Source organism: Lutra lutra, chromosome 4 (genome assembly GCF_902655055.1).
Source record: "Lutra lutra chromosome 4, mLutLut1.2, whole genome shotgun sequence".
Lineage (NCBI taxonomy): Eukaryota > Metazoa > Chordata > Mammalia > Carnivora > Mustelidae > Lutra > Lutra lutra.
This window is the reverse complement of record NC_062281.1, coordinates 143148390-143163553: the sequence shown is the minus strand read 5'-3', so window position 1 is coordinate 143163553 and position 15164 is coordinate 143148390. Positions and strand designations below refer to the sequence as shown.

Sequence of the window (15164 nt, the reverse complement as noted above, 5' to 3'; positions counted from 1 at the left end):
CCGGTAGTTGTGAGAATTATATGAGATAATATATTTAGGGACTATAAAATCGTGCTTACCACGAGACTATTAGTATTCCTATCACAGGAGTAAAGAACATACATTCTGTCTATATCAGTTATTTGTGAGGTCGTATTTATAGTTCATGAGGCCTTCTGGTTCAGTCTCCTGCCCCCTCCTCTATCTGCTGCTTTTGGATTATCACACTTTTAGTATTTCAGGGAGAAGCACAGATCATATATATTTTATTCATTTAAATATTTTTAAGTAAATATTTATTGCTTGGCACAGGGATAGAGTGACTAACAAGATTCACTATGAGCTTCTGAGAGGTAGAAGGCTATGCCTTCCTACAAATAAATATATAATTATGATAAATACTGTGACTAAGAAAAAAGTAATGATGTGGTAAGACCTTGTGACAGGCAGGTAATTCAATAAGGAATTTTCTGAAGGAAAGATATTTAAGCTGAAGGCTGAGGAATGAGTGAGCCAGGCAAAACCGAGGAAGTATTACAGTGCAGGGAAAGTCCTGAGGCAAGGAAGACATGGTGGGTAAATCCCAAATGCAATTTGGCTAAAGATAGATGAGATAAAGGGGACACTGATGTGGGATTAGGTGGGGAAGCAGGTGGAAACCAACATAAGAAGATGAGGCTGCAAAAGCAAGGAGAGACCAGATGGGTAGGGACTTGTATGGCATAATAGGGTTTTGGATTATCCTGAATGTAACAGGAAGCCCTGAAGAATGTAATGCAGGGAAGTAATAGAGGGAATTCTGCATTTTTAAAAAAACACTTTGGAGAATAGATAGAAGGAGGATAGAACAGCTCCTTTCTTTGTTCCTTAGCTACAGTACCTGTAAAAGAACTGTAACCTCCTCTACAAAGCTTTCCTTATCATTTTTGCCTGTAGAGATGACCTTCACTCATTTGTTCACCTAATGAACCTATTGTCTATTCCTGTCACAGCACTTATGACACTGTGCTGTGCTCCTGACACATTCCAAGGACACATTAGGTATTGTCGAATGAATAATCATTTATTCATTCCTCTGAAGACAAGACTGTAGGCCCTTTAAAGTCAAGGAGACAAAACGTTAAGAGACTCTTAACTCTAGGAAACAAACTGAGGGTTGCTGGAGAGGAGGGGCGTGGGGGAATGGAATAACTGGGTAATGGGAATCAACAAGGGCACAGGATATGATGACACTGGGTGTTATCTACAACTGTTATCTACAACTGATGAATCACCAACCACTACCTCTGAAACTAATAATACACTGTATGTTAATTAATTGAATTTAAATAAAATAAATTTTAAAAATAAAGTCAAGGAAGTCATTTAGTGCCTAGTTTCAGGCTGATTGGAAGCCAGAACTTTACGCAGGGGGGATGGTCTTTTTAACCTTTGTTGTGGAGAGATAGTTCATCTAGTTTTTAGATATTTTTCAGAAGTGAATAATCCATATGTAGCTGTTGATTTGATGTGTCCATGGGAGGAGGAGTTCAAGATCTTCCTATGCTACCATTTTATGGAAGACCATTAAGGCATTATTTATATAAGCTTATATATTTATTATTTATGTATTTATATACTTATATAGCTATATATCATATTATGTATCTATATAAATGTAATATATTTATATATTTTTTATATTTAAATATAACATATATTATAAATTTTTTAATTTATATTTATATATTTATAAATACTACTTATAAATATATATTTATATAATATATAATAATATATTTATATAAGTTTATATATATAAGTATATATATTTATATAATGAGAATAGTTTGTCACTTCCCATTCTGTTGTTGTTAGAAATTAACATTCATCCAAACCAATTGTATACTAGGAGTTTTTTCTTTTCTGTCAACATGTGTACTGATTTCAAGTTTGTATCCTATTAGTAATTTACAGAGAACACATTTCATAGTAGAAATTGATTTTGAATGGTTGTTCAGGAGACACATTTTACTCAGAGCAGCATTTAGCCTAGCTACTTTGCAGTCTGATGACTATTAAAAGAATTACATTATCTCTTTGTTACTTATTATTCTCTCAGGCTAAGCTAATGGTTTAAGTTCATATTAATTCTTAATACTTTTCAATTTTTATCTCAAACGTCCTTGATGCTTATTGCCTAATTAAACGAACTGATTTTCTCTCCCAGAAATGCTTATATCTAAGTGTCGGGTGCTTATAGTCTTAAGGAGTTTTACACAGAAAATGTCTTATTACATACACATTTTTTCCTCAAATTTGTTTGCTCTCCATTATTTGCATTCCACTAGAGCAGTTTTTAGGAGGAAGCACATTTGTCTCCTCTATGTATCTTCCCTATAGTCAAACCCCAAATGAGTTATAATTGAGTACAGTAGTAGTCCTAAGTTTCTGAAAGTGGTAAGACCAGTAGATGCGAAGTCAAGAGAGGAGTTTTATATTTTATGTATTGAATTCTGGGCATTTTTATCTATTTTCTGATTCTGGAGAGTTGATTTTTTAGTGTTTGTTTCCTTCCACTAGTTTACTAGAATTTCATTAGATTCATAAAGCTTGTAGATAATTATAATGCAACCCCTGAACAAACCCCTTGACAACTGAGAATGAGAATGTCAAAGTTCCAGAGCTAGGCAGTGTTAACCTTAAAATTAGAAGTGACTTTATCAGCAAAAATTTGGGAGTAGCAAAGATTTGCAATTAAGGACATGCAAGCTATAGCAAAACCACACGCAAGTCAAACAGAGGAAAGGAATGTTATTTTATGGAGAAGGAGGAAGTTGGAAGGGGTGGTTTTGAATGGAAGTCCACTGGAGAAAATTTAAGGGTTCAGATTGATGATAGTTTCTCATTGACTGGCGTGCAGGGGTGATCAATTTCTTATAGGAGACACAATGCACATCTTTCCCTATTGAGACCTGTAATTAATGATTCTTTCCTGGTGATAATTCTGCTGGAGTCTGTAATTGACAATCTTATTATTTGACATTTGAGTCATATGGTTTCCCTTTCTGTGTTCCCCTTTCTGACCCCTCAAATCCATTTTAGTGAGGTTTCCTTTATCGTTTTCATAGGGGATAACTATAGTGTGGTGGTTATGGATTTCTGAAAAGACATACCAGTTCAGACTCCTCTTTGCCCAGCATTTCTTCCCCAAATGCATGCTACATTAGAAAACCTTCCCTTTCTTGAACTAGATTTTATGCTAGTTATTTTAAAAAGGTAAGACATTAACTGGTGTGATGCAAAGGATCTTAGAAATTTGTACTTTACAAGTCAGTAAGATTTTCAAAGAATCAGAGGACTGACAAGTGTTGCCAATGTTTCATTTTCTCTGTTGAGGCCATTGAGAAACAAAAGAAATGCTCATGCCCCGTTACATTATCATCATTTCATGGAAGGAAATTTTAACATCTGAAAGAATGATAACTAGGACTTTTCCTGTTATGCTACTAATGGCAACTATAATCCAAAACAGAGGACTAAAGCCATCAAAATATCCAACATTTTCTATGGCGAGCTATATACAAAAGTGGCCAGGCAACTCCTTGTGGAAGAAGCAGGTGGGTTCTGATACCTACCCTTACTCCAGCAACTTCCCAGTGCCCATATAATCACTCTGGATGGGGAGAGGATGGATGTGGAGAGGTTTGGGAGAAGTGAGTTATTGGCCTACTGGAGATGAAAAACTACTTGTAGAGATCAGGAGTATCTTTCACAAAAGGACGGTTAGCTTCTGTATCTCGTAGATTCTAGTTAGGAGAGCAAAAGGGATTTAATACAGGAAATTGCTTATGCAAGTATTGAATGATGAAAGTGAAAAGAGGTCAGCCAGGTAATCCAAAGAATGGTAAAGTGGCTTCCATTCCTAAGGAAGTAGGGGAGATGGTGTTATGAGATCTAGGTATACCCAAGAGGGTTTCCTACCATAGGAGCTGGGACCACCAAGGGGTTGCTCTGAAGCTAGTAGCAGATGTTTGATGGGGTATTGTATGGGTGGTTCTGAATCTGCTAGAAGGGAGTGCCAAAGTTGTCCATACTCTTGGATGGAGGAAGAGAGTCCCTTTTCTCTAACTCTCTTCCGGCTTCCTACTAGTGATTCCCATTGTCAGCACCTAAAAGAAGCTGCTTAGGAAGAGAACCTGTAAATGTAGTTTGCAATGTCTCTGCCCCAGCATCACAGAACAGTAGAATGATTGGCTTGGGGCTGAAAGTTATTAATAAGTTACTGACATAGTCTCATTTCTCCATTGATCACTTATGCAGAATACTTTCTGATCTGCTCTTTGTGACTTCTTGAGCAAGGAATAAAGAGTAATGGAGAGAGAGATAGCAGGGCAGAGGAAAGAGATAATGGCAAAGCACCCTATACTCTCAACACTCAGTGTGACAAGGATGCTGGAGCTTATTCTGGATCAAGTGCATTGTGGCCTGAGCCATTTTATCAGTACTTCAATCAAGAGAGTGAACTATTGCCCAAGAGGGTCATACCAGCAAGAGTTTCAACAGAAATTAATGGGGATCGGAGCTAAGGAGTCTAGAACATTTATTTTCCCAAATGGGGAATCTCCTACTTACCCCTAAGAATAGAATGAACATTTGGACACCCCTTAGAGAGGGCATCAATATATAGTGCCTTTTGCTGGAAAAGCAGTGGCACTCAATAGAGCTACAATTAAATGTCCAGTTGAGTAAAAAGACTTTTCTCCTTTTCATTAATTCTTCCTCTCTGCTGTAATGTGGAAAGAACTAGAACCTGAAGAGGAAGGAAGGAAGGGGACTCAAAGAGTAGACCAGCCCCTCTTTCCACTTGAAGTCCTAGACACTGGCCACTGAGTGGTCCCACAGAGCCTGGCCATTGAGCTAGGAAAAGAGAAGGAGATGTGATTTAAAGCAATTACAAGTTGCAGTAATGGACTCAGCCTTGAACTGTTGTTAAGGAAGAGAAAATGGACTTGACGTTGCAGATGGAAACCAGTTACTGGAAAAAAATTAAAACTATTACATATCTGTGCCCTACTGAGTTCAGATTCTTCAGTAAATCAATTACACAGAAATCAAAATCAAACTTTTTGGAAATCATCTCAGAATAAAGGGCAATCTTTAAGCTGGGGAAAAAAGCTTTCTTAAAAACTCAAAAATATTACTCTTATTTTTCTCAGTTCTTCATGGCTTGATCTAGGAGGTATCCATGATGCAGGATTTTAGAATGTTTATTATTAGTCATTGAAATTTTTATCAGCCCAGGATTACTAGTATTGATAGCTATACCTGTCGAAAGAGAAACTCATACTGGTGCTATAGCAGCCAGAGTCCTTTCCCTCATTTTAGTTTTTAAATCTCCGTGGAGGAAAGAGAAAGAAGGGAAGGTGAAATTAATGAATACTGTAGTTTCTGAACACGAGAGAATGTTATGAAAGAGTAATGTAAGCTTAAAAGCATCTTTTAGGTGGTGAAATATAGAACCATAGGAAAATGATTAAAATATGCCAGAAATGGAATTTATAGTCCTCATACTCACTCATCACCTTAGAAATTCTTAGGAATATTTTGCTTTAATGAAACATATCATGTTCTATCTATTGAGAGGCAAATTTTGCTAATGGAAGGATAATCTCAGATTAAGAGAACTTGATCTCTTCTCTTGTCTCCATTTTCTTTAAATTTGAGGCACTTAAAGACTTCAGTATCTTTAAAAAAGTGGTTCTTTTTGTCCTTACCTGATTAGGGAGGAAGGTTCCAGAAAACTAATCAACTTAACTTGTATTTCCAACATCAGAAAATGAAGTAAAAATCACTTCATTCACTACTGCCTTGAAAAGATGTGAATAAGACTCAATCAGCTGCACAGTGATGGGTTAAGAGGCTTGGCTTTAGAACCAGAATGTTCTGGTATGAGCCAGCAAAGAGTGTGACGCTGGGCATATTTCATTACTGTTCTAAGACTTGATTTCCTCACCTGTCATTATTATCGTGCCCACCTCCTTTGGTTGGCTGTTTGGTAGTGGAAATCATGTATGTATAGTGTTTAAACTGGTATAACTTCTCAATCTATGTTAGCCTTAATGAAAAGCAGCTGACACTTACAATCAGCAATAAAAGGGTTTGTACAAACCCTGTTCTCCAATAGAGCAGTGAGTAGGTTGTACTCTCAAAGAGGTGAAAGAGAGGTACTATTTAGTGAAGGTACTCTTTATGAGAGATTTGGTCAGGATTGAGGATAAGCAGAAGGCATGAAGAGGTACTACAAGGCTAGCCACGGTCCTACGTCTGAAGGGTCAGTGGACGTTTGAACCTAGGGACGTTCAAAGACAGGTGCTTGCAGAGCTGTGACCTAGAGTAGAAAACTTTAGCCATTGCTACACCACGGCCAAAAGAAAAGGACCTCTCTTTCCTCTTGCCCTCTGGTCTACGGCCTCTCTTTCCCATTGGCTGAACACACCCAGGAGCCAGAGGGCTAGAAAACCTGCGGACTATGTCCAGGATGGAAAAGGTGGAGGGGAGGATCTCATTGGAAAATGAGGGATATCCAGAAAATATCTCGCCTCTATTTTTTGTGTGTGTGTTATATAACAGATGTTGTGTTTTATTTCTGAATATAAAGTAAAAATATTTTTAATATATAACACTTGGAAAACTGCCTTGTAACTTGAGATCCCGCTTTTTCCTAGCCAGGACATGATCTCAGTTAAAGGCACATAAATTTATCCCATAAGCTCTCACACTCAAAGTGTCATAAGATAGAAGTTTATTTCCATGGCTCAGACCTCTTAAAAGTATTCTTGCTTGCCAGAAGACCTACTGATGTTAGCCTGGAACATTTTGTCTTTCTGCCTGTCGTAAATTTCCTTAGCATAGCATCTTTCTGCCTGTGTCACACCCTTAGTGTATTAAGTTCTATTCCATATTTTTGCATACCACATTGTTCGTCATTATTTCCACTAAACAAACCCCCCTTATTTAAGGCCAAAAAGAAACCTCATTTCCTTCTTAAAGCTTCCAGCACCAACTAGTTCTTTATTTCAAAGAAAAGTTTTATCTACACATAGGATTTTAGCATTTAATGATATTCTTTGATTTACTAATTTTACAAATATTTTTGAGCAGTTACTATCTACCAAGTACATAGTTAGTATGTGTAAGTTTTTCCTTCCAAAATTCTCAAGGGCCAGATTTGCCTTGAGCTTCATTTTTTTTTTAAGATTTTATTTATTTATTTATTCGACAGACAGAGATCACAAGTAGGCAGAGAGGCAGGCAGAGAGAGAGAGGAGGAAGCAGACCCCGCCGAGCAGAGAGCCTGATGTGGGGCTCGATCCCAGGACCCTGGGATCATGATCTGAGCCGAAGGCAGAGGCTTTAACCTACTGAGCCACCCAGGCACCCTTGAGCTTCATTTTTTAAAATATATTTTTATTTATATTTGAGTATAGTTGACACAATGTGATATTATTTTCAGGTGTACAGCATAGTGATTCAACTTCTGTTTATGTTATGCTCTCTCATTGTAAGTATAGCTGCCATCTGTTCCCATTAATGCGATTGTAATATCATTGACTATATTCTCAATGCTGTGCCTTTTAGTCCCATAACTTATTCATTCCATAACAAAATCCTATATCTCCACTTCCATTCACCCATTTTGCCCACTCCTGCACCCTCCTTCCCTCTGACAACATTGGTTTTTTTTTCCTCTGTTTCTATAGATCTGATTCTGCTTTTTGTTTATTTATTCATTTGTCTTGTTTTTTAGATTCCACATATGAGTGAAATCATATAGCACTTGACTTTCTCAGTCTGACTTATTTTACTTACCATCATACCTTCCCATGTCTACCCATGTTGTTACAAATGGAAAGAGCTCACTCCTTTTTAATGGCAGCATAATATTCCATCGTCTGTGTGTACCACATCTTCCTTATCCATTTGTCTATGGGTGGACTCCATGTTTATTGCAGCATTAGTTACAGTAGCCAAGATACGAAGCAACCTAAGTGTGCACTGAGCTTCATTTGGCTCCCATCATACTTGGTGTAAGTCTAAGAAGGTATATTTAAGGTCTTTATTTCTACTGGGGAAACTTGACCATTGTCCCTCCCTGCTGAAGATAGCTTAGAGATTTCTATTTCAGTTGCCGTGTTTTATTCTATTTTTTGTGTGTGTGCAATTCCTACCAAGCAAAATTGATGTAAGATAAAAAGTAAATTTTGCTTCATAGATTTTTCTTACTAATTTAGTATGTGAAGCCATTTATTAGAGATCACTTTGGTGTTCTTATTTTTTTTCCTGACCCACATTCTATTAATTATGATTTTTTGAAATCGACCGTAAATAACATTCACGTTATATCCCTCCCTCCCTTCTTTCCTTCTTCCCTTCCTTCCTTCCTTCCTTCCTGAGAAAGAGAAAAAGAGAGTGTGTGAGTGGCAGCAGAGGGAGAGTGAGAGAATCTCAAGCAGGCTCCACACTCAGCATGGAACCTGACATATGGCTTTATTTCATGACCCTGAGACTGTGACCTGATTCAAAATCAACAGTTGGGCACTTAACTGACTGAGCCATCCAGGTGCCCCACATCTTGATAGTACTGATGCTAAATTTACCAGTTACATGATGTGATATAATGCTGCATGTATTTTATTAACTGTGCAAATTCATTTGGTGCTTTCCTAATAGATATTACATAGTTTACATCTAGCTAGAAGTCTTACATCTTACATAGAAGTCACATAGTTTATCATCTAGCTACGGCCTAAGACTTAAGTGCTAGGCTGTCACTGTTCCTTAGTTTCTTCACCCAAGATAAACAGATATCATTTACCTCACAAAAAGATGGCCCACCAAATATATTATGCATTAAGTTTTATAGCAATAAAATAACTTAAAAAATAAGTTAAATTCTTATGTATTTTGTGGGTCCTTATTTTATATTTTATATAAATTAATATATATTATATATATTATTAATAACATGTTAATATATATTAAAACACATGCTAATATGTTATATGTAATATATAATAATATAATATGTAATGAAATATATAAAATATATATGAAATCAGTTTTTGGGTTATAAAATAATATATCACAAAAAAATCTGGAAAATATGGAAGAGAGAGAAAAACATTTTAGAACCCTTACATGATGTTCACTGTCATCATTTACATAGCTTCTTTAGTATTTTTCCATGCTTTTATTTTTACAGAATTAAAATCATTGGGTATATCTAATTCTGTATCCTGAATGTAAAACTTTAATTTTGAATCTTGCTTTTTAAAAAACAAAATAAAACAAAACAAAAAAAACTTAGGAGCATGCACTTTTTTTTTTTTTTCAGATTCTACCTTACAGAAGCTCTTAATATTGAAGATCTCTATGTGATAAAATGTTATTTGTCTACTTTTGTTAGGTGTCAAAGGGACCTTTGAGTAAAAGCTCTGGAAGTTTGGCTACTCCTGTTTGGTCAGCATTAGAAAAGTTCAATCATTCCTTGGTGTATGCTGAGAAAATGCTTTTCCTTGGCAGATTGAATCAAACTCCTGAAAAACCTATGGGATTCTCTCCCTAGAACACACAGAGGCGAAGTTTCTCCCTCCCCCACTCTCTTACCCACTGTCAGTTCTGCTGCCAACTCCTGCATAATATAGTCAGATTATGTGTTAGAAATTCAACCCTGGTTTCCTGGGTGATGGTACAATGCCACTACTTAGTATTCCTAGTCACATAGCTACAATTCCATCACGCTCTTAATCTATATATATCTTCATGTTCGAGAAGCAGACTTTTCGAATCAGGCATGTATTAAGAGTTTAAATGTACAGAGTGAGAAAACATAGGACCTTCTTGTGCTCAGCCATGATGCAGGACATTTTTTTACCAAGATTTTGAGAAATCACCATATGGACTAACACGTTTTGGATTCGGGAATTTCTATAGTATATCTTTTCCAGTTCACTTCTGCAAGCAGAATATTTTATGTTCTCTTGTTGACTATTGGATGCCTAAACTTTGAATTTGTACCTTTTTAAAAAGCTTGGGTTTTGAAAACAAGAGATGAGTTTTTCTCTGTGGAGTTGCACAACCAAGATGTACCCTTAAATTTTGATGATAGTATTGAGGTTCTTTATTTCTGAAGTGGCTTCCAATGATCCACACAAAAGTGTCATGAATTGCAGCGTTTCTTCTTCAAAATGGCGAGGTTTGTGTGATTTAGACCAGGGAATTCTAGCTCTTTTTAATTAAAATTATCTTTAATAAGTAACTATTTAATAAGCACATATTAATTATGTGCTTATACAGATAAAAGATTTAAAGTGATGGCAAATTTGAAATTAAGGGTTTTTTGGTGATGTGTATTTTCTGTATTGGTTTGTTTTTCTTTCCTTTTTTTTTTTGGACCATAATATCAAAGCCCTGTGTTCCTTAAATTTTAAATCTGCCATATTTTAAATGTGTTACCTTGGTCCAATTATTTTTCTGATCGTTTGTTCCCACATTAGGAAAAAAAATGGAAATAATCTCACAGACTATTATGTAGATGAAATTCTGTATGAAAAAGTATAAAGCCCTTCAGAAATATGTATTACTTCTATATTTTTAATGATTACAGATTATTTGGGAGCCAAAGTGTTACCCTCTTATTCTTTTCTCTCCTCCTGAGTAGCTTTGCACTGATTTCTTGGATTTTCTGTATCGTGCAAGCCTCTTCTCTCACATATCAGATTGAAATGTCTTGGGAAATTGTGGTATTTACTTATATGTGTACACTGCGTACATTCAAATGTTAGTCTGGAGAATACAAAGGAACTATGTATTTATATTCAGCTAAGGATACTGAGCTCTTTTTTGTGTATGTGTCTCTTTTTTTCCCCCCCATAGATCTTAAAAATCATCAGCAGAACTGTGCTGAGCAACAGACATCCTAAGAGGGGATATCTTTCACCTCTATAATGAAGAAAAGCAGGAGTGTCATGGCAGTGACAGCTGATGATGTAAGTTCCAAAAATCAGAGTTGCTCGATTCTACCCACTTTCTGTCTGCTCCATGAAGAAGTTGCTTCATAATTTTATCCAAAGGGTGGGCAAGGTTGTTGAACACCACCACTTTGTTACTAGTTGTTTTAGTGACCCAGGCATTGCCAGCACCTGGACCCATATTTCTGCACGGTAGACTGCAGGAACACTGTCCTCTCTGCCCTTGGAGAGGGCTCAGGTTAAAGTTTATGGTTTTATTCAGAAAACCCCCAACTCTCTCTGATGGATGCTCACATTCTAGCTCTTAGAAACTTCTCTTTCTATACTGCCTGCCTTATCAGTTCCCCGGTGACTTTCTTCACTGTCTTCACCCAGGGACAGCTAATCCTTGAGAGTCACCTCGTATGGTGGGATCTTTGACAACTGCTCGTACGAAGCTTGCGATGTATACGTCCTGTAGATCTTGGCTACTCAAGGGTGATCCTTAGGGCACCAGCATTAGCATTGCCTCGGTGTTTATTAGAAATGCAGAATCTTAGGCTACATCTTAGTCCTACAAATCAGACTGCATTATAACAAGATCCCAGGGTGGCTTGATATATGCATTCTTTTAGAAACTCTGTGCCAGGTCAGTTGATGAAGTCTGTAAACTCACCATCTCCTAGCTTCGTATCTTGCACAGCTGAGATTAATTATCTCCTTTGCTTTCAGTTGACCAGTCCCCCATTAGTGTGTCTTTAATTGTCCAGTTTTTACTCAGCTTCTGTTTGTAATTGAACTAAAAATCCTATGCCACCAATTTGATGTGCAGAAGGGAGGGAGGGAGGGAGGAAAAAGAAGTAATTTTCCTTGCTTTCTGTGATAACTCATCTTGTTGTTAAGCTCCTGGTTCCGCAGATGGGGAAAAGCTGGGAGGAACTTGAACTTGCCAATTAATGTAAAATTCTGCCTTTTGGGTAAATGCTCTGTCTTTCAGGATTTCTCCCAGTTCTTACTCCTTCCCTTTAGTTACATGGCATTGGTCGAAAGGACTTAATATTAATTAACATTATAGTAATAGATGTGTGGTATTGTCCTCATCTTGTATTGTCCCCTTTCCACTAGCATCTACTGTTGTTCAGTGGAAGAACAGCTCATTTCCCCAGATCTTTGGTTGTCTAATCTCTGTCCTTGTTCTAGTGCTGCTTTGGCATGTCACAGTACCAGGTGGTGACTGCTGTCACTGTGAGCAGTGCACCTTCTTATTGTGCTGTGAGTTTGACCTTCTCTCCCACTGCCTGGACTCTTCACCTGACCTCTCAGTGGGGGATTCTGGTTGCTTAAAAGCTTTGCTTTCTGTCTAGTCCTTACCTTTGGTCTGCTCACTCCAAGGATTTCTGGTCCCTTTGTCTCATGCTGAAACAGATCTCTTAGCAAGAAAGCTGAGGCTAAATCTCAGGTTCTTTCTGTGTCCCTGTAGGTGCTTGTGGGAACTTCTTGGAGCCACAAGTACAGAGAGAGACTTAACTATGCTATGAGGCTCTTGACCTCCAAAACACATCCCTTTGCCATTGCCATTTCTACTCTTGATTAGTTTTCTAGTGTCATCACCAGTGACATTTCCTTTCTTTATTTTCCCCTTCTCTACTCCCTGACCACAAGGAAACTTCCCTTAACTCACACTCTGAGTTCTCAGTACCCATGGTAAAAAGAGATGTTCATATTTTCATGTTCTGCTCTGGACATCTAAAGGGAAACTTCTGTAATGTAGAAATAATTTTTCTTTAAAAAAAGGAAAAAAAAGCTTGGGATTGTCTCTTAATACTATCCATATACTGTGTGCCACAAGATTCTATTTTTTTTTTTTTTTTGGAAGAATAAGCAAAACATTCTGTCTATAAAAGATGGACACTGATTCTTTCTTTTTCATTGGATCCTTATCATAATAATCCTGATCTTCCCGTAAGGCAATTTGTTGTCACAATCAAGGAACAAGAGATAGGGATCATTGCATATAAGAAAGAATGTGAAAAAAGAAAACCACATTCGAAGACTATTAAAAGTACCAGAGTGGATAATTGTTACCTAGATTTGCCTTGTCCAACATGGTAGCCATTAGGCTCATGCGACTCTTAAACACCCATCTGAATGGAGATGTGTTCTAAGTGTAAAAATAGATCTTGGATTGTAAATATATAGTAGTACAAAGAGAAAATAATGTAAAGTATATTATTAAAAATTTTTGATATAGATTACATTTTGAAATGACAATATTTTGGATATGCTAGTGTAAGTAAAATATACTATTAAAAGTAATTTTACCTGTCTGTACCTTTAAATAATGTAACATGTCAACTATACTCATATTTTTAAAAAAGTGATGTCACCTGATCCTTCTTTATTTTTTTAATGTGGCTATGAGAAAATTTGAAATTTCATTTAGTACCTTTGGCTCCCATTTGTGGCTTGCACATTATTTCTAGTGGAGAGTGATGACCCGGAACTTTTCCCAGTGCACCTTGACTCATCGAGTGCAGTGCGGTAGCTTATACTTACTGTTAGACACACTATCTCCTCCCTCACAACAAGAACAACTTAGCAGATTTTACAGTTTATATACCATACTCTCGAAGTAAGTTTTCACCCTTAAGTCAGAAGAATTTTATCATATTTCCACTTATTTTAATTCAGCACACATTTATTTAGTGATTTAAATATTCACTTAATATTAATTTAGCACCTGTTATCTTCCAAACACTGGTTAGGTTCTAGAGACTCAATAGATAGTGTTCGTGACCCTTTGAAGCTTATATTCCAGAGAGGAGAGGAAAAAACACATAGCTAGATTATAAAATGATCCCAAGTACGATAAGGTCTGTACAGAAAAATGAAGTTGGTCAGCAGGTAAAGAATGGTTGGATAGTGGGGCACCTGGGTGGCTCAGTGGGTTAAGCTGCTGCCTTCGGCTCAGGTCATGATCTCAGGGTCCTGGGATCGAGTCCCACATCGGGCTCTCTGCTCAGCAAGAAGCCTGCTTCCCTCTCTCTCTCTCTCTCTGCCTTCCTCTCCGTCTACTTGTGATCTCTCTCTGTCAAAAAAAAAAAAAAAAAAAAAAAGAATGGTTGGATAGTGAGAATAGAGTGTTTAGGGAGGGATAACGTGGGGAGATGGCATACAGACAGAGAGGACATATGCGTAGTGAGGGAGTGAGCCCTCTGAAGAGGGAAGAGCCTTCCTTCCTTCCTTCCTTTTTCCTTCCTTCTTTCTTTCAGAGAAGAACATTTCTGGCAAAGGGAATGACATATGCAAAGGCTTCTACCACATGTAAGACACTATGTTTAGCTTTGTCAGAATAAGCAAATGGCTAACTGTGACCACTGTGTTTGCATACAGTTATTTGCAGTACACAAATACCTTCAATAGGAGACTTAATTGATGAATGACATAGGAACAGTATGCATTAAGTACTTTGCCTTTGGGAACTAAGTCCCAGAAGTGAGGGGCAAATTCAGCACTATTCAGGTACCGAACTCAAGCAATTAATTATGACTGTGTAGGGATTACAGAATAACTTAAAGAGGTAGGACTTGCTGGGTTGGGTAGGAATTGAAAAGGAGAAAATGGCTAAAGAGAGTAGGAAAGAAGGACCAGGAAATATGTGTCTGGGTGACACACACACACACACACACACAGAAAGAGGGGCTGATTTTATATATAAAATACATTATTTACCTCTGGACAACTACTCATAACTGATGGTGATTGCCTGTGATAAAACTGAGTTTTTCAAAGACAACGTTGCTTTTGTTATTGTCTCATCGAACATCGTGACATTTAATCTTTATAGAGTCCCTGAGTGTCACTTGATGCTTTCCATAATTTCCATCTCCAGTTTTATAAGGTTTGAAGAGCCTGTGGTCCAGATTGAATTGTACCCAATAGACACACTAGAAGTCCTTGGAAATACCCAATCCCATTTCCTCACCGGGAGTTTAATCAGAATTCAAGAGTTGGAGCAAACTCCAAAAATGACTGGGAGAGACTTAACAAAGGCAAAATAAAGCGACAACAACAAATCTGAAACTACTTAGGCACTGATATACCTCAGCTGTGCATTTCAGTGGTCCTGAGTCAGTTTTGATATGGGGTTAGGACTGAGTCCCTCTGGTATCCCCCCTGACCTTCCTCCCTTCA

The 15164-nt window shown here is 37.3% G+C and overlaps 1 protein-coding gene across 1 annotated transcript in view; it reads left to right on the top strand.

Annotated features, from left to right (window-relative positions):
• Positions 1-10919: 10919 nt before the first annotated feature.
• PDE4B (phosphodiesterase 4B) overlaps positions 10920-15164 on the top strand; it is a 449115-nt gene continuing 444870 nt past the window's right edge. The window contains exon 1 of the mRNA XM_047725771.1: positions 10920-11009. Coding sequence (XP_047581727.1) covers positions 10968-11009 — 42 coding nt within the window. The 5' untranslated portion in view covers positions 10920-10967. The remainder of the gene's footprint in view (positions 11010-15164) is intronic.